Below are 21,886 nucleotides of genomic sequence, written 5' to 3'. Positions count from 1 at the left end.
GTAGTCAAATTTATCAATATTTTTTTTATTGCATCTGGATTTTAAGTAGTAGTCACTAGCCTTCCCCTGTTCTAGGGATCTCAGCCCTTGCTCTAATGACAGTTTGGGCTGGATAAGTCTTTTTTGTGTGGGGAGCTGTCCTGTGCGGTGTAGGACGTTTAGCTGCATCCCTGACATCTACCCTCTTGATGCCAGTAGGACTCTGATAGTTGTGGCAACTGAAAATGTCTCCAGACATTGCTGAATGTCCCCTGGGGTCAAAATTATTTGCAGCTGGGCTGCCTGTGTGGCTCAGTTGGTTAAGCATCCAACTCCTGATTTTGGCTCAGGTCATGATCTCAAGGTCGTGAGACTGAGCCCCGATTTGGGCTCTGTGCTGGGTGTGGAACCTGCTTAAGATTCTCTCCCTTTCCCTCTACCCCTCCACTCCCCACCAACCCCTGCTCATGCTTGCTTTCACTCTCTGTCTCTCTCTCTGTCTCTCTCAAAAAGTAAAAAATAAAAATAAAACCTTTTAAAAAATTATCTGCAGCTGAGACCCATTGCCTTATACCCAAACTAGAGACATTCATCCATGTTTTTCTTCCAGTGCTTGTGTGATTTTGTTCTTTTTGCATTTAGATTTCTGATCCATTTAGAGTTTATTCTTATGTATGGTACGAAGTGTTGATCTAACTTTTCTAAATGGTTATCCAGTTGTCCCATTGCCATATATTAAAAAGTTCCATCTTTTCTGTGATATATATATACCATGGAATATTACTCAGCAATAAAAAGATTGAGATCTTGCCCTTTGCAACAACATGCATCCATACCTAGAGGGCATTATGGAAGTGGAGCAAGTCAGACAAAGACAAATACTATATGATCTCACTCAGATGTTTTGATTTAAGAAACAAAACAAATGAACAAAGAAAAAAGAGACAAACAGGAAACCAGGCTCTTAAATACAGAGAACAAACTGGTATACCTGAAACTAATATAATACTGTATGTTAATTACACTTCAATTAAAAATTTAATTTAATTTAATTTAAAAGTTCCATCTTTTCCAGTGATTTCAGATAACCACCTTTATCATATACTAAATTGACATATGTATTTGACCTTATTTCTGAACTTTCTTTTCTATTCCATTGGTCTGTCTATTTATTCATGTATTGGAATCACATTGATTTATTTAAAGAGATTTTGTAGTATGTTGTTTGTTTGTTTGTTTTTTAAATAAGAACTAGGGATGCCTGGGTGGCACAGTCAGTTAAGTGTCCGACTCTTGGTTTTAGCTCAGGTCATGATCTCAGGGTTGTGAGATCGAGCCCTGCTTAGGGCTCTCCACTCAGCATGGAGTCTGCTTAAGATTCTCTTTCCCTCTCCTTCTGCCCCTCCACCCTGTGCTCATTCTGTCTCTCTCCTAAAATAAATCTAAAAATTAACAAACTATTTTCAGAGAGTTTTAGGTTTACAGAAAAATTAAGCAGAAAATACAAAGAGTTCTTATATACTTTCTCACCTCCTCCCCCTGCCCCCACTTACACAGTTTCCCCTATTATTCACATCATGCATTAGTGTGGTACCTTTGTTATATTTGATGGGGCAATATTGATACATTATTATTAACTAAAGTCCATAGTTTACTTTAGGGTTCACTATTTATATTGTACACGGTATGGGTTTTGACCAACACATTATGATATGTATCCCCTTCTATTCCTAGTTTTCTGAGAGGTGTTTTTTTTAATCATGCATGGGTGTTAGATTGTGTTAGATCTTTTTCACTCATCTTTTGATAGGGTCCTATGATTTTTCTTCTTTAATTTATTGATGTGATAGATTACATTAATTGATTTTTGAATGTTGAACCAGACTTGCATATCTGGAATAAATCCCACTTGGTCATAGTGTATAGTTGCTTTTATGCATTGTTGGATTTTATTTGCTAATATTTCATTGAGGATTTTAGCATCTATTTCATGAGAGATATTGGTTTGTAGCTTTCCTTTCTTGTAATGTCTTTGCCTGGTTTTGGTATTAGGATAATGTCTGGCCTCATAAAATGAATTAGGGAGTATTCCCTCTGTTATTCTCTGGAAGAAATTGTAAAGAATTGGTATGATTTCTTTCTTAAATATTTGACAGAATAAACCAGTGAAGTCATCTAGACCTGGTTCTTCCTGTTTTGGGAAGGTTATTAATTATTGATTTAATTTCTTTAATAGATGTAGGCCTATTTAGATGATCTGTTTCTCTTGTTGTGTTTTGGTATATTATGTCTTTTAAGAATTTGGTCCATTTCATGTAGGTTATCAAATTTATAGGCATACAGTTGTTCATAATATTCCTTTATTATCTTTTTAATGCCCATAGAATCAGTAGTGATGTCCCCTTTTTATTTCTGATATTAGTAATTTGTGTCTTCTCTCTTTTTTTCTTAGTTAACCTAGCTAGAGATTTATCAATTTTATCGATCTTTTCAAAGAACCAACTTTTGGTTCATTGATTTTATTCCTTGATTTCCTATTTTTAGTTTCACTGCTTTCTGTTCTAATTTTTATTATTTCCTTTTTTTTACTTACTTCGGATTTAATGTGTTCTCTTTTTAGTTTCCTAAGGCAGAAGATTAGATTGTTGATTTTAGATCTTTCTTCTTTTCTAATATATTAATTCAATGCTATAAAGTTCCCTCTAAGTACTACCTTCACTGTGTCCCACAATTTTGATTAGTTGTATTTTAATTTTCATTTAGTTAAAAAATTTAAAAAATTTCTCTTGAAATTTCTTTGGCCCATGTGTTATTTAGAAATGTGTGTTTTACTCTCCAACTATTTTGGAGTTTTCCAACTACCTCTCTGTTATGGATTTCTATTCCATTGTGGTCTGAGAGCATACTTCATATGATTTATGTTCTTTTAAAATTTAGGATGTGTTTTATGGCCCAAATGTGGCCTATCTTGGAGAATGTTCTCTGTGAGCTTGTAAAGGAAGTGTATTCTGTTGTTGTTAGATGATGTGTTCTATAGATGTGAAATAGATCCAGTTGACTGATGACATTGTTCAGTTCAACTATGTCCTTGCTGGTTTTCTGACTGCTGCATCTGTCCATTACTGACAGGGGAGTGTTGAAGTCTCCAACTGTGAGAGTAGATTCATCTATTTCTCCTTGGAGTCCTATTATTTTTTGCCTTATATATTTTGACACTCTGTTGTTAGGTGCATTCACATTTTTTAGAAAGGTTTCATTTATTTATTCATGAGAGACAGAGAGAGACAGGCAGAGGCAGAGGGAGAAGAAGGCTCCCCCTGGAGCAGGAAGCCTGATGCAGGACTGATGTGGGGCTCGATCCCAGGACCCCGGGATCCCAACCTGAGCTGAAGGCAGATGATTAACTGACTGAGCCGCCCAGGTGATTTCACATTAAAGATTGTTGTCTTCTTGGAGAATTGACCCCTTTATAATTATGTAATGCCCTTTTTTATCCCTAATAAATTTTCCCTAATATTTTTCCTTGCTTTGAAATCTGTTCTATCTGAAGTTAATATAGCTATTCCAGCTTTCCTTTGGTTAGTTAGCATGGCATATCTTTCTCTATTCCTTTACTCTTAATCTATATGTATCTTTTTATTTTAAAGTGGGTTTCTTGTAGACAATATATAGTTCGGGTTTTTTTAAATCCCTCTGACAGTCCATCTTTTAATTGGTGTATTTAAACCATTGATGCTTAATATGATTATTGATATATTTGGATTAATAGCTACCATATTTGTTACTTCTTACTATTCGTTGCCTTTTTTTTTCTTTTTGGTCTTCCACTTTTTTCCTGCCTTATCTGGTTTTAATTGAGCATTTTATATGATTCCATTTTTCTCCTCTCTTAGCATATAAATTATACTCTTTTTTACCTTGTTTAGTGGTTGTCCTTGAGTTTGTAATATGTATTTAGAACTAATCCAAGCCCACTTTCAAATAATACTTGCAAGTACCCTATAACAGGGTATTCCCAACTCCCAATTTTTCTCCTATTCCCTTATAACATTGGTAATTTATTTTACTTCTCCCTAAGCTATAAAACTGAATACATTGTTGTTTTTATTATTTTGAACAGATTGTTATCTGTTAGATCAATTAAAAATAAGGAAACAAAAGGTTTTGTTTTAACTTCATTTATTCATTCCTTAATGTTTTTCTTTCTTTATGCAGATCTGAGCTTCTGAACTATATCATTTTCCCTCTTTCTAAAGAACAGATTTTACTATCTTGCAAAGCAGTTCTAATGGTGACAAATTTCCTCAATTTTTGTCTGAGAAAGTCTTTATTTCTCTTTCATTTTTAAGGGTAATTTGGAAGAATTCAAGGTTGGTGTGTTTTTCTTTTTAGCACTTTAAATATTTTACTCCACTCTCTTCTCTGCCTGGCTTCTGAAGAGAAGTCCAATGTCATTTTTGTCACTGCTGTTCTGTAGGTAGTGTTTTTTTCCTGTGGTTTCTTTTAAGATTTTCTCTTTGTCTTTGATCTTCTGTAGTTTGAATAAAATGTGCATATTGACTTTTTGGTGTAGATTTTTTGATGTTTTCCTGCTTGGTATTCTCTGCATCTCTTGTATCTGTGGTTTGGTGTCTATCATTAATTTTGGAAAGTTCTCAGTCGTTTATTGTTTCAAATACTTCTTCTGTTCCTTTCTTTTTTTCTTCTCTTTGGTCCTTTATTTTTCATTTTTCTGGTGGGGATTGTTCCTTGATGACTTTCTCTATTTCTTCTGTGGAAATTAGTCTAAGTTTTCTATCTCTACTGGAGTCAACTCTGGTACACTGAATATTCCATTTCATGTAGGTTTTAAAATTTATTTGGATAGAAGCAGTAATCTCATGATTTTAAAAAATTTCTCTGATCTTTAAAAAAAAAATTTCTCTGGGGGCTCCTGGCTGGCTCAGTCAGTAGAGGATGCAACTCTTGACCTCAGGGTTGGAAGTTCAAGCCCAATGTTGGGAGTAGAGATCACTTAAAAATAAAATCTTAAAAAATAAATAAATAAAATAAAATAAAAAATTTAAATTTAAAAAAAATTTCTCTGTATTAATTTTTATTTTCCCTTTGTCATTTCTTACTTCATATATTTGTGCATTCTCCCTCTTTTCCTGATTAAATTAGCTAATATATGTCTGTTATGGATTTTTTTGAGAGCCAAAAATTTTTTTTAAAGATTTTTATTTATTTATTTGTCAGAGAGAGAGAGAGGGGGAGAGAGAGCACAAGCGGCAGGAGTGGCAGGCAGAAGGAGAAGCAGGCTCCCCGCTGAGCAGGGAGCCCGATGCAGGACTACTTCCCAGGACCTTGGGATCATGCCCTGAGCCAAAGGCAGATGCTCAACTGACTGAGGCACCCAGGCATCCTGAAAGAACCAAACTTTTGATTTATTAACTTGGTCTACTGTTTTTCTGTTCTTTACCATACTAACTTTTGCAATTTTCTTTATTTTTTTATACTCTGTGTTGGTTTATTTTGTTATTCTTTTTCTAGTTTTTAAGTTAGGATTTAATATATTTATAGTAGTTCTCCCTCATCCATGGTTTTGCTTTCCATGGTTTCAGTTACCCATGGGCAATCGTGGTCTGGAAGCAGATGATCCTTCTGATGTATCATCAGAAAGTCAGTAGTAACCTAACTCTATGTCACAGAGCTTGTGTCATTCTTCTCACTTCATCTCATCACAGCTATTTTATCATTTCACATCATCACAAGAAGCAGGGTGAGAGTATAGTACAATGAGTTATTTTGAGAAAGAGCAAGAGACCACATTCACATAAATTTTATTACAGCATATTTTTATAATTGTTTTATTTCATTATTGTTGTTGCTAATCTCTTACTGTGCCTAATTTATAAGTTAAACTTTATCATAAGTATGTGTGTATAAGAAAAGAACAGATTATATAGGGCTTGGTACTACCTGTGGCTTCAGGTATCCATTGGTGATCTTGGTACATATCCCTGCAGATAAGAGAGGACTACTGTATTTTATTCTTTCATTCTTTTTCCTATTTCTATTTGCTTTGTGGGTCTGTATGTGTGTGTATGTGTGTGTGCACGCACGTGCACGCACACGTATTAGTAGGTTTTTTTCTTTTTTTATTGTGGTAAAATACCCATAACGTAAACTTTACCATCTTAACCATATTTTATTTTTTTATTTTTTTATTTTTGTAAAGATTTTATTTATTTATTTGACAGACAGAGAGAGAGCACAAGCAGGCAGAGTGGCAGGGAGAGGGAAAGGGAGAAGCTGGCTCCCCACTAAGCAGAGAGCCCAATGTGGGCTCAATCCCAGGACCCTGGGATCATGACCTGAGCCAAAGGCAGACACTTAACTGACTGAGCCACTCAGGTGCCCCAACCATATTTTAAATGTACAGTTCAGTGGTATTAAATACACTTACATTGTTGTGCAGCCATCACCATCCATCCCCATAAACCTATTCATCTTGTAAAGCTAAAATTCTATACCTATTAAACAGTAACTCCCTATTCTCCCCTCCCTTCAGTCCCTGGCAACCACCATTGTACTTTCTGTCTTTATGATTTGGGCTATTCTAAGTACCCTATAAATGGAAACTATGGGTATTTATCTTTTTGTGACTGGCTTATTTCACTTAGCATGTCCTCAAGGTTTATCCACGTTGTAGCATATGTCAGAATTTCCTACTTTTTTAAGACTGAAAATATTCCATCACATTTTGTTTATGCAATCATCCATCAATGGACATTTGGGTTGCTTCCATATTTTAGCTTTTGTGAATAATGCTGTTAGAAACATGGATGTGCAAATATCTCTTCAAGACTCTGCTTTCAATTCTTTTGAAGGTTTCCCCAGAAATGGAATTGCTGGATCATATGATAATTCTATTTTTTTTATTATTTGAGGAGCTGCCATATTGTTTTCCACAGCAGCTGTAGCATTTTGCATTCCTACCCATAGTGCACAAGGGGTTCTGATTTCTCCAGATTCTTACCAACACTTGTTTTCTGGGGTTTTTGATAGTAGCAATCCTAATTAAGTCTGAGGTGGTATCTCATTATAGTTTTGATTTGCATTTCCCTAACGATCAGTGATGTTGAACATCTTTTCTTTTCATGTGCTAATTGTCCATTCATATATCGTCTTTAGAAAAACGTCCACTTAAGATCTTTACCCATTTTTGAATCCGGTTGTTTTTTGGTATTGTGTTTTAGGAGTTCTCTATATATTCTGGATCTGAATCCCTTATCAGATAGATGATTTGCAAATATTTTCTCTCATTCTGTGGGTTGCCTTTTTACTCTATGGATACTGTTTTTAAATTTTTATGAAGTCTTATTGGTCTACCTTTTCTTGTGTTACCTGTGCCTTTCTTGTGTTACCTGGGTGTCAGTGCAAGAAATCCTTACTAAATCCAGTGGCTTTTAATCCTATTTTTCTTTTAAGAATTTTATTGTTCTAGGTCTTACAATTAGGTCCTTGACCTATTTTGAGTTAATTTTCAAATACGGTATAGGTAAGGTCTAACTTCACTCTTTTGCACGTAGATGTCCAGTTTTCCCAGCAACATTTGTTGAAAAGACTGTCCCTTCCCCCCTTGAATGGTCTTAGTATCCTTGTCAAAAATTATTTGACCATATATGTGAGAGTTTATTTCTGCACTCTGTATGCCATTCATACATGGTATATGTCTGTCTTTATGCTGATACCACCCTGTTTTTGATTACCATAGCTTTGTAGTAAATTTTGAAGTTAGGAAGAAGTGTGAGTCCTTCAGTTTTGTTCTTTTTCAAGATGGTTTTGAGTCTTTGTATTCCCTTGAGATTCCATATGAATTTTAGGATGGATTTTTATATTTCTTATTGCTATGTGTTTTTAAGGTAATGAATTTTTTTTGTTCATTGATTAAATATATCCTATGTATTTTGATTAGTAATGTTTTTATTATCATTATTTTTTCAGAAATGCTTTAATTTCTGTTTGTATATCCCTTTCACTCAAAACGTGTTTAATAGAAGGTTTATAAATTTCTGGGTGAAAAGCTTTCTTATTTTTTTATTTTTAAAAATTTCTAATTTTGTTGTATTGCAATTAGAAAGCATTGTTTGTAGTATTTCCATTTTACAGAACTTACTAATGTTTTCTTTGGTCTAATATGTGATCACTTTTTGTAAATTTTCCATGCACTCTTATGAAGAAGATAAATTCTCTATTATTAGGTATGGTGTCTGATATTTTCCCCCATATGTTCTGCCTTATTATTTTGTTTGGATCTTCTATATCTTATTTTTGTCCATTTGACCTGTCCTGTACTGGGAGTAGTATGTTGAAGACTCCTATTATTAGTGTGATCCTGCCTATCTTTCCTTGCATTTCCTATAGTTTTCTGCTTTAAATAGGTACTGCTGTGTTATTTGGTGTGTGTATATGCTCATAAGTATTATATCTTGTGGTATCATGACTTTAAGATTTTATTTTTAAGTAATCTCTACACTCAATGTGGGGCTTGAACTTATAACCCTGAGGTCAAGAGTCACATGTTCCACCAACCCAGCCAGCCAAGTGCCCTATGATATCCTGACTTTTAACATTAAAAACTGACCTTCTTGGAATGCCTAGGTGGCTCAGTCAGTTAAGCATCTGCCTTCAGCTCAGGTCACGGTCACAGGGTCCTGGGATCAAGTCCCGCATCGGGCTCCTTGCTCAGCGGGGAGCCTGCTTCTCCCTCTGCCTGCCGTTCTGCCTGCTTGTGCTCTCTCTCTCTCTGACAAATAAATAAATAAAATATTTAAAAATAAATAAATAAATAAAAAATAAAACTGGCTTTTAATGAGTTTTTGTTCAAATTCTACTTTGTTTGATATCAGGATTGCAACCCCAATTTTCTTATTATTTTCATTTGTCTGGTACATCCTTGTCCATCCCTTTATTTATAGACATTTTGAATTGCTTTGTTTTATGCGTTTTTCTTACATGCAGCACATAGTTCAGTTTTGCTTTATGAGTCAATTTGAAAATGTTTTTATTTTAGTAAACAAGTCATTCCCATTCTTATTTGTTGAAATGACTGATATGTTTGGACTCAACACTGCATATTATTATGCTTTACTATGTGTATTATATTACAGTTACTGTGTTTATTAGTTTCCTAAAGGCTTCCCTAACAAATAACTACTCACTGGTTCTGGGTGAACATGAATTTTGGGGGGACATTATTCAATTCAGTACACTGTGTTCCTTTCTCTATGTGGTATGTCTTCTTTGCTCTTTTAAAATATATCCTTTGATATTTAAGAAGGTTTATATTTTTTCTCTGGCTACCATAGTGTTTAATCCTTCCATAAATCCCTAATTCCCCTTTCCCTTATTTAAACTTTTGCTACCTGGCTTGTCATTTTAACTGTAGTAAATATAGATAACATTTGCCATCTTAATCTTTTTAAAGTATACAGTTTAGTGCTATGAATTACATTCATGTTATTGTGCCATCACCACCACCATCCATCTCCAGAACTCATTTCACCTTGCAAAATTGAAACTCCATACATATTAAATTATAATTCCTCTTTATACTCCTTTCTCTTGGAAACCACTATTCTACTTTCTGTCTCTACAAATTTGACTAGGTATTCTAGGTACCTTATATACATATATGAGGAATCATATAGTATTTGTATTTTGTGACTGGTTATTTGATGGTTTGTCAGTTTTTAATAATATCCTTTGATTTTCATTTATTACCTATACAACTATTAATGAACTTTTTTTTTCAAGCTTCAGATATTTATTAATCAGTGTAAACCGCAACACAATACACCAACATGATTTCATGCATTTAGAGGGGACATATTTCCTGGATAAGTAGAAAATTGTGAGGATGGCTTCTGGAAGGCCTTCATTCTGAGCAGCTTTATATTGAAACATTTCATTTAGAAGTCTGGATCTTCTTTCTTCAGTTTGCTGTAATCTAAATTCACTGAGCAGAACTTCTGTTAACCATGGGGGCCCAGTTTGCTCCAAGATTCTGGATTATTCCTATCCCCACTGACATCTGGATTAAGCAATGCCAGGTGCAAGACATACCATGCTGCTCCAGTACATCCCACTCCAATAAATATGAGGAGGAAGATCAAGCTCAGATGCTTCTTGGCCTGACTGAGGATCTGGCATAACATGGTTGCAGCAGAGGCCTCAGGTCCAGAGGGAGAAAAGATCAAACGTGCCAGGCTCCCAACAATTAGTGATTATTCTACTTTCCCCTTTCTCCCTCCCATCTCCTCCTATTTTTAGTTGAATTATTTTCACTTTTAGTGTTTATGTGATATCCTTCTGCCCATGTGCCAATCCTTATTTTAGTATGAGATCTAAAATTACATCTATGAAATGTGCACCTCAATTCTTTAATGAAGTTTTCCTCATTGGATGAAGCTCAACCACTCTAGATTCCTCAGGATGGGCTCATGAGCATAGTATTTTCTGAGTTCATGCAAGTTTATACCTGTTTTTTGGTAGACTTGATACTTGTTTGAATGACAAATTTCCTGGATATAAAGGTAGGATAAAAGTACTTTACTGCTACTTTGTTTCCTTGAGTTTCTTGAAAATGCTCTAATCTTTTGCCCAACACAGGGCTTGAACTCACGACCCTGATATCAAGACCTGAGCTGAAATCGAGAGTCTGATGCTTAACTGACTGAGCCACCCAGGCACCCTGAAAATGCTCTAATCTTGTTTTGATTTCTTTATTGTTCTTGAGAAGTATGATGCTGCCTTAATTTTCGTCCCCTTAAAAGTCATTTGGTCTTTTTGTTTGGAGTCTCTGAGGATTTTCTTTTCTCTGTCTTCAATGTTGAATAGTTTTATTAGGGTATATTTGGTATTGGTTATTCTGTTCCAACTTTTCCAGGGATAAGGTGGGCCTCTTAATATGTACATTTAAATTTTGTCTCACTTCCACAGTTTTCTTGGATTATAGCTTTAGATATTCTGTTTCATATTTTTGTGGGGTTCTTTTTTCAGCCCCATCAGTTATACAGATGTTGGTGTTTCTTTGCCTGTCTTCCATTTCGTTTGATAACTTTTCCATGAAAATGAGATATTAGACTAAGAAAGAAAAGAATGATTGGCCACTTGCCCCTGCATTTGAAACCATCTTTATTATATTGCCTCCCTAGTTATATAAAGTCTATTTCAGCTATACTGTGTTTCTTTGGAACTTTGATCAAAGTTTGTCATTTGATGGGAGAACAAACATCCTTAAAAATTAAATCTATTTAGGGGCGCCTGGGTGGCTCAGTCATTAAGCGTCTGCCTTCGGCTCGGGTCGTGATCCCAGGGTCCTGGGATCGAGCCCCGCATCGGGCTCCCTGCTCCGCGGGGAGGCCTGCTTCTCCCTCTCCCACTCCCCCTGCTTGTGTTCCCTCTCTTGCTGTCTCTCTCTCTGTCAAATAAATAAATAAAATCTTTAAAAAAAAAAAAATTAAATCTATTTAAATACAATGTACCCATTCTGAGATTAGGAAATTAGGTAAGATTTGAAGCTATTCATGGGCCATGGCTTGCTCTGTAGTAATTTTTTTTTTTAATTTAAATTAAAAGTTTACTTATTACTTGTAAAGGCCATAAGGATCATTATTTTTTTCTAGTTCCTTTTTTTTAAAATTTTTTTATTGTTATGTTAATCCCCATACATTACATCATTAGTTTTAGATGTAGTGTTCCATGATTCATTGTTTGTGCATAACACCCAGTGCTCCATGCAGAACGTGCCCTCCTCAATACCCATCACCAGGCTAACCCATCCTCCCACCCCCTCCCCTCTAGAACCCTCAGTTTGTTTTTCAGAGTCCATCGTCTCTCATGGTTCGTCTCCCCATCTGATTTCCCCCCCTTCATTCTTCCCCTCCTGCTATCTTCTTTTTTTTTTTTTCCCTAACATATATTGCATTATTTGTTTCAGAGGTACAGATCTGAGATTCAACAGTCTTGCACAATTCACAGCGCTTACCAGAGCACATACCCTCCCCAGTGTCTATCACCCAGTCACCCCTTCCCCCCCCCCCCACCCCCCCCTCCAGCAACCCTCAGTTTGTTTCCTGAGATTAAGAATTCCTCATATCGGTGAGGTCATATGATACATGTCTTTCTCTGTTTGACTTATTTCGCTCTTGCTCTGTAATAATTTTACTTTGATTAACTTTGCTGTCACTTTGGTAATGGGGAATTGTTATTCTGTCCCAGAAAAGGTAATCCAGGATAGAAAGAAATTCCTCAAAGATGAGAAGAAGCATGGTAACATTCAGAAGCAGAAGTACCAGGATTTTCTGGATATTATCCTTTCTGCCCAGGTAAATCTTTCAAATGTCTGAGGTTGCTCATATGTGTAGTTAATTGTGTGGGTAAATGAATGATTGAGGAGGAGGGGAGACAAGAGGAAAATTGATCAACTAAATTTAACAATACTTTTGAATTAATGGGTTGGCTCCATACAGTTTGAGGTAAAGATAGAAGTCTGTAATTCTGTCACTAGAGGGAGTCAGATAAGACTAAATTTTTTCCTAATTGGACAGAATTTGGTGATTATTGCAAAGATACATGGCAGTTTAGGGAAGCACAGGAAAATGGGTCATAGTGTAAGCTAGTAAAATGAGGAGGAGGAGGTGCTGGGAAATCTGCAGGAATCTGGCAGGATGAATGAAGGAACTGTTTGCAAGTCCTGCTTTCCTTATCTAATGTTGGTTCTCCTTTATGCTCTGGTCAAAGTGTGGCTCCTACTATGTATTTGTTGAACTGAATTAAAATTGAAACTCTCATATGAAACTCTAATTTTTTCCCCTAAAGCCATTATCTTGACTGGGGCTATAGACATCTATAAACTGACATTGCATAAACATATCCCTACTATACCTTCCAGGCTGAAAATGGCAACAGCTTCTCAGATACTGACCTAAGGTCTGAGGTGAACACATTCATGTTGGCAGGGCATGACACCATGGCAGGGAGCATTTCCTGGCTCCTCTACTACCTGGCTCTGAACCCTGAGCATCAGGAGAGATGCCGGGAGGAGATCAGGGGCATCCTGGGGGACGGGTCTTCTATCACCTGGTAAGATCCGCATTCTTAAACATTTCATCTTGCTTCCTCTCCATGGGTTTGCTTTATTTTCTCCTCTGGTACCTTGGTGACCATTGTGCTTCAAGATATGTGCCTGTAGAAACAGAACAGGCAGGCTACTATTCTGCTTTTTTTTCTAGACAGACCAAAATTATCCCTATATCTTTGCAAAAGAAGTTCACTCGTCCACAAGTTATCTGCTTCATTGTTTTTCTTAATCAGTGGTATGTAATGTCCCATTTCTTTCTTTCACCTGGCTCAGTGCACTGGAAATGGGGACTTGATCCCTAGACTTGCACTGAGAGTTTGAATGGTAAGACTCAAGTGGGTCTCCTCTCTGAGACCCCAGCAAGCAGCCATATCATTTAAGCCCCCATTGTAGTCATTCCCTCCCCTCTCCTTGTTCACTCCTCAGAACTGGCTTAGACTTTGAACATAGTACTAATATGATATACACTGTAGTTAAGTCTAGCGATTATGGATTGAGAACATTCTAAGTACTGAGGCACTTAAGAAATGTGCAAGATTTGGTGTGGATCCTGCCCTCAATGAGCTCACACCCTGGGACAGGAGACAGGCCTCCGTATGGATAATTGCCATATAATCTGGTAAGGGTAGTGAGAAAGAGATGTGCTAACTACTATAGAAACTCAGAAGACAGGCACTTAACCTGGTATAGGGGACTCAAGAGGACTTCTTGGGAGATCTGACACCCAAGCTGCCTCTTATGGGATGGGTTAGCCAGGTGGAAAATGTCAACACCATTTTGCAAGATTTCGAGCTTATCTGGTTATTCAACAATGCCCAGGTTATGGATTTGCCCCTGAGACATGCTGTCTTAAAGAAAAACCAACATATGTCTCTGATTTAAACCACATTCTTCACCCTAGCTAGATATTTCACTTACCATTGTTTTGCTGGCCAAAGGGGCAAAGAGATAGAAATGCTAAGGGCTACCCAGCCCCAGGACTAAGGGGAATGCACCATATTTCAAATGCAAAGGTCAGCTCAGTTAGAACATTTGTAAGGGAAAATTTGGATTTGTATAGGTATGGTAGAGCTCCTACTTTTTATAAGGAAATAATAGTTATTTCTTACCATAAATTAAAGGTTTAATCTATATAGCACAAAATATAGTGTTGCTTAGTCATTTTTTATTCATTCATCAATATTAATTGAATATTTTAACCTGTTTAGGGTGGATATATATATACAATCCCAATATTGGCCTTTCTCATTCTTGTCTGGCTTATGTGAAATGTGAAAACAATAAAGAAATCTTTGCCAGGTGAGAAAACAAAGTCCAAAGGATCTGTTAACTACCATTTATTTTAATGAGAGAAATGAAAATAATTTTATAAAAAATAAAATATGTTTTTATTCCATCATATGGCCTTATACTCACATTTAATGAAATTTATACGTAGCATGCTGAAAATTTATAATTCTTTTAGACAGATAATAAAACCACATTGCAAAGAGCAATTTCTGAAAAAACTGGCAACTTGTTCAACACCTCCATTTGACTTGTCAGCCATTTCTGCATTGGGTTAAAATTCCTCTCTTCTTCTTGCACCAGGGCTAAGATGGACAACATTGTGTTTCTAAAATATGCAAAGTGCCAGGCTAAGCAGAATTACCCTTTTTATTCTGGGCGTGAGGAGGAAAGAGCTCAAAATGAAAATTTCACACTACCAAATGGCCAGAGCCTGCATTCAAAATAAGTAATCAGAAAAGCAAACAGAAATACAATAAAGCAAATAGACTGAATATATGCAGTCATTTTGTGACTAGCTGACTGGCTAGGATGCAAAAAAAAACCTTTATTCCTCTCCCTCTGATATTTCACACTTGTATGGGGCAAGTTCTTTTCATCTCTGGGGTGAAATCTTGAGTGAATCTCATAGAGTTCCCATCCATTTAAGTCACAAGAGCAGTCTCATTTCAATAATGAAACTGTCTGGTCCAGTGGAATAATAAAAAGTACAAATTCATATCCACTTGGATCTTCTCCCTCCATCCCAGCTCAGCATTTCTTTGGGTCTGGAAGCCAGTGGTGGGTGAGGGGGTTGTGGCTGGCTTCTTTTTACTGACCAGTTCCTCCCCAACCCAGTAGCTTCTGTTTCTGACCCTTCCATAAGTGGTCCCAGGAGGGAGCGAGGAGGAGAAAAGGGTTGGTACCATGATGATTTTGCTCTCTGAGCTTGGTGGTTATTCAGTGCTTCCTTTCACTCTCAATGGGTACATCTGTGAGTTTCTTGGAGATTCCCTCACTGGAGTTTTGCCATGGTGATTCATGGGGCAAGGGAATTCTTATCCTCAGAATTCCTTTCAAGCTGGTTCTGAAGCTCTCCCTCTTGCCAGTTCATTGGCCCATAGGGCACACTCAAGCACTCCTGACTTGTTTGTCCCTGTTGTTCTCCCCCCAACTCCCTGTCTGTTCTGAATCACAGACTTTCCTCTCAGTCCTCCGTTCCCCAAACTCCAGGGGGCACATGTCAGATCATCTAAGTGACCCAAGAAGCCCCTCTTTGCCTAACATGGTTGGGGGGCCCTCCTCCATTCTCCACAGCATTCTAGCATTCCAACAACTCTCTTTAAAAGATCTTTTTTTTTTCCCTCTCAAAACTCTTAAGCCCTCTCTCTTCAGTCCTTAGTCATTCCTTCTACATTCTTGATTTATATGGTAAGTGAAGAGTTGCAAAACTGGTTTCAGAAATCTCCCTAGCAAATCCTTTACTGGTAGATTAGCAGTTCACTTTATAATGAGGATATTTGGCACTTGTTTAGTTCCTCTTCCCCTGGAACCTCAGCTGATCCTGAGGCAGAAAGAGTCTCACATTCTGTTACATACACCAATTACAAAATAACTTTAACCTAGAGATGATAATTACCAGGAATAAACACCAAAGAGGAAAAACGTCAATATTTACAAACTAGATATGGACACTGAGTTCCCTCCCCTCCTTCCCTTGTCCTCACAGGGACCAGCTGGGTGAGATGTCATACACCACAATGTGCATCAAGGAGTCACTCCGACTGGTGCCTCCAGTCCCATCTATTTCCAGAGAGCTCAGCAAGCCCATTACCTTCCCAGATGGACGCTCTTTGCCTGCAGGTCTTTGCATTCTTTTCTTAAGCAGTTCCTAGAGACCTGGGGATCCTGGCCACCACAGTGACAAAGACTGGCTTTTTTCTCAACTCTTAGAAGAGTCAAAAGACAAATCTAAGGAAGTCTGGCTTAGGGTTGGGTGCCTATTAAGAACTCAGTGGGTAACTCTTTGATCAGATGTGGTTTCCAGACTTTCCCAAAAGCACGTAGCCATTTGTAGAGAAGCTCTGCCCAGAACCTGGGTGGCCAGAATCCCAATCCAAGGTTTCTTCATTTGCAGGACATTGTTTCTAAAATAATCCTTATTTGGCTTAGTTTGAGACTGAGGTGAGACTTCATGGGAGATGAGCATCATTATCTATATCTAGAAGACCCAAGGTAGGATCTTTGGCTTCATCATTGTAATATCACTCTTATAAGTATGCAGCACTTAATAGTTAACATACAGCTTTCAAGCACATTATCTCATTTTCCCGCCCTTGAGACATGATCTTAACAGACACTTATATGGCGCTTCTCAGTTTACAGAGCACTTTCAAATACTTGTGGTGTAGCCAAAAACCCACTGGAGACCCCAGTGTGCAGATGAGCAGAACTAAAACTTGCATAGAGGCCCCACATCTGGAGCCCAGTGCTCTTCAGAGCACAGCTCTCTGAGCAGGGCAAGTGGGAGCCAGAAGGGTGTCACGTGAGAGACCCTTCACTTGTTTGCTTCAGTGTTCTGTTAACTCTTGCCCTTGGAAACAAGCTGACAGGATAGCTTGTAGCAAATACCAACAGCCTGTCACTGTGACTTTGTTGACAGATCCAGAATTAATTTACCAGAATTTTTTATGGTAATCAAATAATCTTCAAAATCTCTCTCCTCGTCTTTTTTAATCCCCAAACCATGTGGATATTTGCCAAAATTTCCTCCCTTCCACTTATGAACAGAACCAACAGAAACTTGTCATTGGACCTGCATGATGGAATTGTGGTTCTCTTCTTCTGGACCCAAATTATCTCTGGTGGGTGCTGTATTGTCCATTAACAGATATCATTCTGACATGATACCAACAGCTCCTTAAGATAGAATCAGGTATTAAATAAGGCATTGCTTTGAAAACTAAGGTGTCACTCAAGCCTCATCTTCCAATGGGTCCTTGACCGCTGACATCAGCTATGGCATACAGAACTCTGCCAGGAGCTAGATCATTCCCTTCAAGAAGAAAATTCTTGTTGAAAAGTGCTGTAACAGTAGCCCACAACTTGCTCTGTCTCCTGTAATCTCTTTCATTTCTTTCTTTTCACAGGAATTGCTGTGGTTCTCAGTATTTGGGGCCTTCACCATAACCCCGCCATCTGGGAAAATCCAGAGGTATGACAGTCTTACATGTAAATACTTCAAAAAACGAATGCTGTGCAAGTAACTTTGTTAGCACAATGTGGAAGTGGCAAATGACACAAAGCAAATAAAATAAACATAAAGACCAAAAATGTTCAAATTTCTCCTAAAGGAAAACTGTCCCTTTCCCCTATTCCTTCTTTATGTTTGCTTTGAATGAACAGATTGACATAATGCCACACAATCTGCTCCAAATTGCAATCTGTACTGCAGTCATTTACTAAGCAAGCTCCACCAAGCACTCACCCAGACATCTGCAGGAGTGTAGACTATCCATGTAGTCAGGCAGGCACCTCGAGCTCTCTTCTGCTGGATGGAACAATCAGAATTCTGGCATAAAACCGATGGCACCCTCAAGTTGGGCTCTTTGAGGAGAGTTTCGTAAAGGAACTATTTACAAAGTTTTGGTAGGGTTTAGAAAAGCAACATGGAGCTCAGAACTGTTGAAGGGCTTTCTGCTTCTGGGCCTGGTGGGGGAGAGGGTTACAAAGACTGGAGAGAGATTGCTGTGCTGGGAAGGGTCCTGGGCAGGAGCTGGGCCTTCAGTAGAGCAGTCAGCCTGAGGCAGCTTGGTAGGGTGAGGTCCAGGGAATAAATAACCCAAAAGCTCTCTCCATCCACCTTCCAGATCACCAGTCAATGTCTTTTATCAGTGTCCATCAATAAAATGACAACCTAAGTGTCCATCAATAAATGAATGGATAGGGAAAATGTGGTGGCTAGAATGGAATATTACACAGCCATAAAAAGGATGAGATCATGCCATTTGAGATAACATGGATGGACCTAGAGGGTATTATGCTAAATGAAATAAGTTAGACTGAAAAAGACAAATACTATATGATTCCACTCATAAGCTGAATCTAAAAAACAAATAAACAAACCAAGTGCATAAACAAACAAAAAGCAGAATTAGATCTATAAATACAGAGAACAAACTGTTGACAAATGTCCACCAATCAATATCTTTTAACTACGTGGATCCGCTTCTTGGAGCCTAGAGCAGAGCAGGAGAGGGAGGACAGAGGATCTGGAGAGGCAAAAGAAGACACATAGCTAACCATAGTGCTTGATTCAATGTTCTTAAACTCTAAACACTCACAACACCCATAGATATTTCCTTTCACCTAAGTGGCTAAGGTTTAAGATCTCTTATGTATAATGGGAGGTGGACTGCATATCTCAGCAACAATTAATCACATAATCACTTTGGCTAGACTTCTCAGTGGGTACATTCTTTTTTTTTAATGTTCAAATTAATTTTATTTGAGTATAGTTGACACGCAATGTTCTGTTAGTTTCAGGATCAACTTAGTGATCTGACAAGTTGATACCTGATGCTATGCTCACAAGTGTAGCCACCATCTGTCTGTTACATACTATAACAGTATCATTGACTATATTCCTTATGCTGTGCCTTTTACTTCTGTGACTTATTCATTCCATAACTGGAAGCCTGTATCTCCCTCTCCCCTTCACCCACTTTGTCCAACCCCCCACAACCATCAGTTTGTTCTCGGTATTTATAGGTCTAATTCTGCTTCTTGTTTGTTTATGCACTTGGTTTGTTTGTTTGTTTGTTCTAGATTTGACTTATGATTGGTATCATATAGTATTTGTCCTTTTCAGTCTAACTTATTTCACTTAGCATAATACCCTCTAGGTCCATCCATGTTGTCTCAAATGGCATGATCTCAACCTCTTTATGGCTATGTAATATTCCATTCTATCCACCACATTTTCCTTATCCATTCATTTATTGATGGACACTTAGGTTGCTTCCATATCTTAGTTATTATAAGTAAATGCTGAATAAACATAGGGATGCATATATCTTTTCAAATTAGTGTTTTCGTTCTCTTTGGATAAATTAAGTGGGTGCATTCTTACCTCCAAAGTGAAAATAATATCACTGGCCCTAGCATTTCTGCTTTCTCCATACTTAGTCTGGGTAGCATACTAGTCCATTGGGAGGCCAAACAAGGGCTGCAGATCTAGAATTGCCCCGTCCGGTGAGGTAGCTATCCGTCACAAGTGGTTATTGAGCACTTAAAATGTGGCTAGTCGGAAATGAGAGGTGCTGGAAATGTAAAATACACACTGGAATTTGAGGACATAGTACAAAAATGTGAAATAGTTCCTTAATAATTATTTATATTGAGTACATGTTGGAATGATAATATTTTCTGCAAAATAAATTCTATTATTAAAATTACTTTCATGTTTTAAAAATGTGACTGCCTGGGATGCCAAGGTGGCTCAGTCAGTTAAGTGTCAGGGTGCTGGGATCCAGTCCTGCATCAGACTCCCTGCTCAGCGAGGAGCCTGCTTCTCCCTCTGCCTGCTGCTGCCCCTGCTTGTGCTCTCTCTCTCTCTCTCTCTGACAAATAAATAAAATACAATAACAAAATGTGGCTACCAGAATGTTGAAATTACATATGTGGCTCATTGTATATATCCATTGACTAGTGCTAAGTGGTAGCTTAAGAAATGTGCTAATGGTGTTTTGGGGATGGTGGTGGGATTGCCCTGTCATTTTAGGTGTTTGACCCCTTGAGGTTCTCCCAGGAGAATTCTGATCAGAGACACCCCTACGCCTTCTTACCATTCTCAGCTGGACCAAGGTAAGGACAATTTGAAGTTGTTGAAAATGCACAGAAATGTTTACTTGGAAACAGCACTCTCCCTTTGGTAACTCAGCTCTGTATATTCTTCCATGGATCCCCATCATCTCACCAGATTATGAGGTAGATATTGGTACCCATTTGAGCCCCCAAAAAGACCAGTTAGTTTCACAAAGGACAAAGCCCTTCTCTGTCACATCCTATACAGCCATGCCTCACAAAGTTATCCTACGATGCAAACTTGCTCGTAAGCCATGCAGCCCACCCCCAATGCAGGAGAAACGATTCTTTTTTTTTTTTTCCCTTAGTTTCAGATTTATTGAGGTACAGTTGACATATGCAATTGTAAGATATTTAAAACGTACATCATGGTGATTCGCTATCTGCATACATTGTGAAAGGGTTTTTCCCTCTCTAGTTAATTACCACATCCTCCACCTCACCATTTTCTCTCTTTGTGTATGCCTGAGGACATTTAAGTTCTACTTTATTAGCAAATTTCAGTTGCACAATACAGTGTTACCAACTATAGTCACCATGTCTTACACTACATCCTCACAGGAGAAACAATTCTATAAGCAACTTCAAGTGCCACCTTCTTTAGGGACGGCATCACCTTACAGCCTCTCAGTTCACGTTCCTGCAGGGAATAATGGAAGTTCAAAAGTTTCCACGGCATTTACTGTGAAAATGCTGCTTTACTGTGAATAGTAGATTCATTATTCTAGCATCTTAACGAAAGAGTCAACAACTCCATTTCCTCAGGTATCTCTTTCTTTCCCTTGGTGTCTGCAGGAACTGTATCGGGCAGCATTTTGCCATGACTGAGCTAAAGGTGGCCATTGCCTTGATTCTACTCCGCTTCAAGGTGGCTCCAGACCCCACCAGACCTCTTGTCTTCTTGTACCAGATTGTCCTCAAAGCCAAGAACGGGGTCCACTTGCACCTAAAGAAACTCTCCTAATGTTATAGCCCATGGTACAACAATCCATCCATACATACTATATATATATATATATATAGTTTTAAAGTTAAATTACAGCTACTGGGCCAAGAAAATGAAGAGGAATCAAAATATGGTGGGAGGGGTAGGGGTAGGTGGGATGGGGGTCTCTGTGTAACTGCACATTATCTAAAACCATTTCTAGGTGATATCCTGTGTCACCTAGATCTGTTTCTGTATGATTTGGGGAGATTTTCCAATCATTTCTGTTTGATTCTGGTTGCTATTAATGCTATATACCAAGAATTTTGCTAGGTGACTTCCATATATTTTCTGTTGCTTTTTAAAATAGTTTTTGGAATTACACAAGTAATAGGTGCATGTATGCTCACAGCAAAACATATCCAACATTTGAAAGGCATGTAGAGTAAAAAGTAAAAATCCCACTTCAAAGACCGTACACCTCTCTGCCCTGAACAATCCTACTCATTTTCCGAAAAACAGAATGGTTTGGTGTTCATTCTTTCAGAACTTTTCCTATACATGTTATATATACATATGTTGGTATGTATGTTTGTATTCTTACAGATGGGATCATATCCATATTATTTTTGCTTTTTTTCACTTAATAAAAAATATATCTTATTCCTAATCATGGATTCATAATGTTCTATAATATGGATGTATTATAATTTATTGAACTA

The 21,886-nt window shown here is 37.6% G+C and overlaps 1 protein-coding gene and 1 pseudogene across 3 annotated transcripts in view; one reads left to right on the top strand and one right to left on the bottom strand.

Moving 5' to 3' along the window:
* The window catches only part of LOC116647945 (cytochrome P450 4X1), a 40,930-nt gene extending 19,637 nt beyond the window's left edge, over positions 1 to 21,293 (top strand). For all 3 annotated transcript variants that reach the window (XM_032429619.1, XM_032429635.1, XM_032429628.1), the window contains 6 exons: positions 12,247 to 12,353; positions 12,920 to 13,110; positions 16,104 to 16,237; positions 17,524 to 17,588; positions 20,157 to 20,239; positions 21,035 to 21,293. In XM_032429619.1, coding sequence (XP_032285510.1) covers positions 12,247 to 12,353; positions 12,920 to 13,110; positions 16,104 to 16,237; positions 17,524 to 17,588; positions 20,157 to 20,239; positions 21,035 to 21,203 — 749 coding nt within the window. In that variant the 3' untranslated portion in view covers positions 21,204 to 21,293. The remainder of the gene's footprint in view (positions 1 to 12,246; positions 12,354 to 12,919; positions 13,111 to 16,103; positions 16,238 to 17,523; positions 17,589 to 20,156; positions 20,240 to 21,034) is intronic.
* On the bottom strand, positions 9,792 to 10,226 carry LOC116647961 (annotated as a pseudogene).
* Positions 21,294 to 21,886: the final 593 nt, after the last annotated feature.

This window comes from Phoca vitulina, unplaced genomic scaffold, assembly GCF_004348235.1.
Source record: "Phoca vitulina isolate PV1807 unplaced genomic scaffold, GSC_HSeal_1.0 scaffold2, whole genome shotgun sequence".
In the NCBI taxonomy this organism is placed as follows: Eukaryota; Metazoa; Chordata; class Mammalia; order Carnivora; family Phocidae; genus Phoca; species Phoca vitulina.
This window is presented reverse-complemented; position numbering and strand designations above follow the sequence as displayed.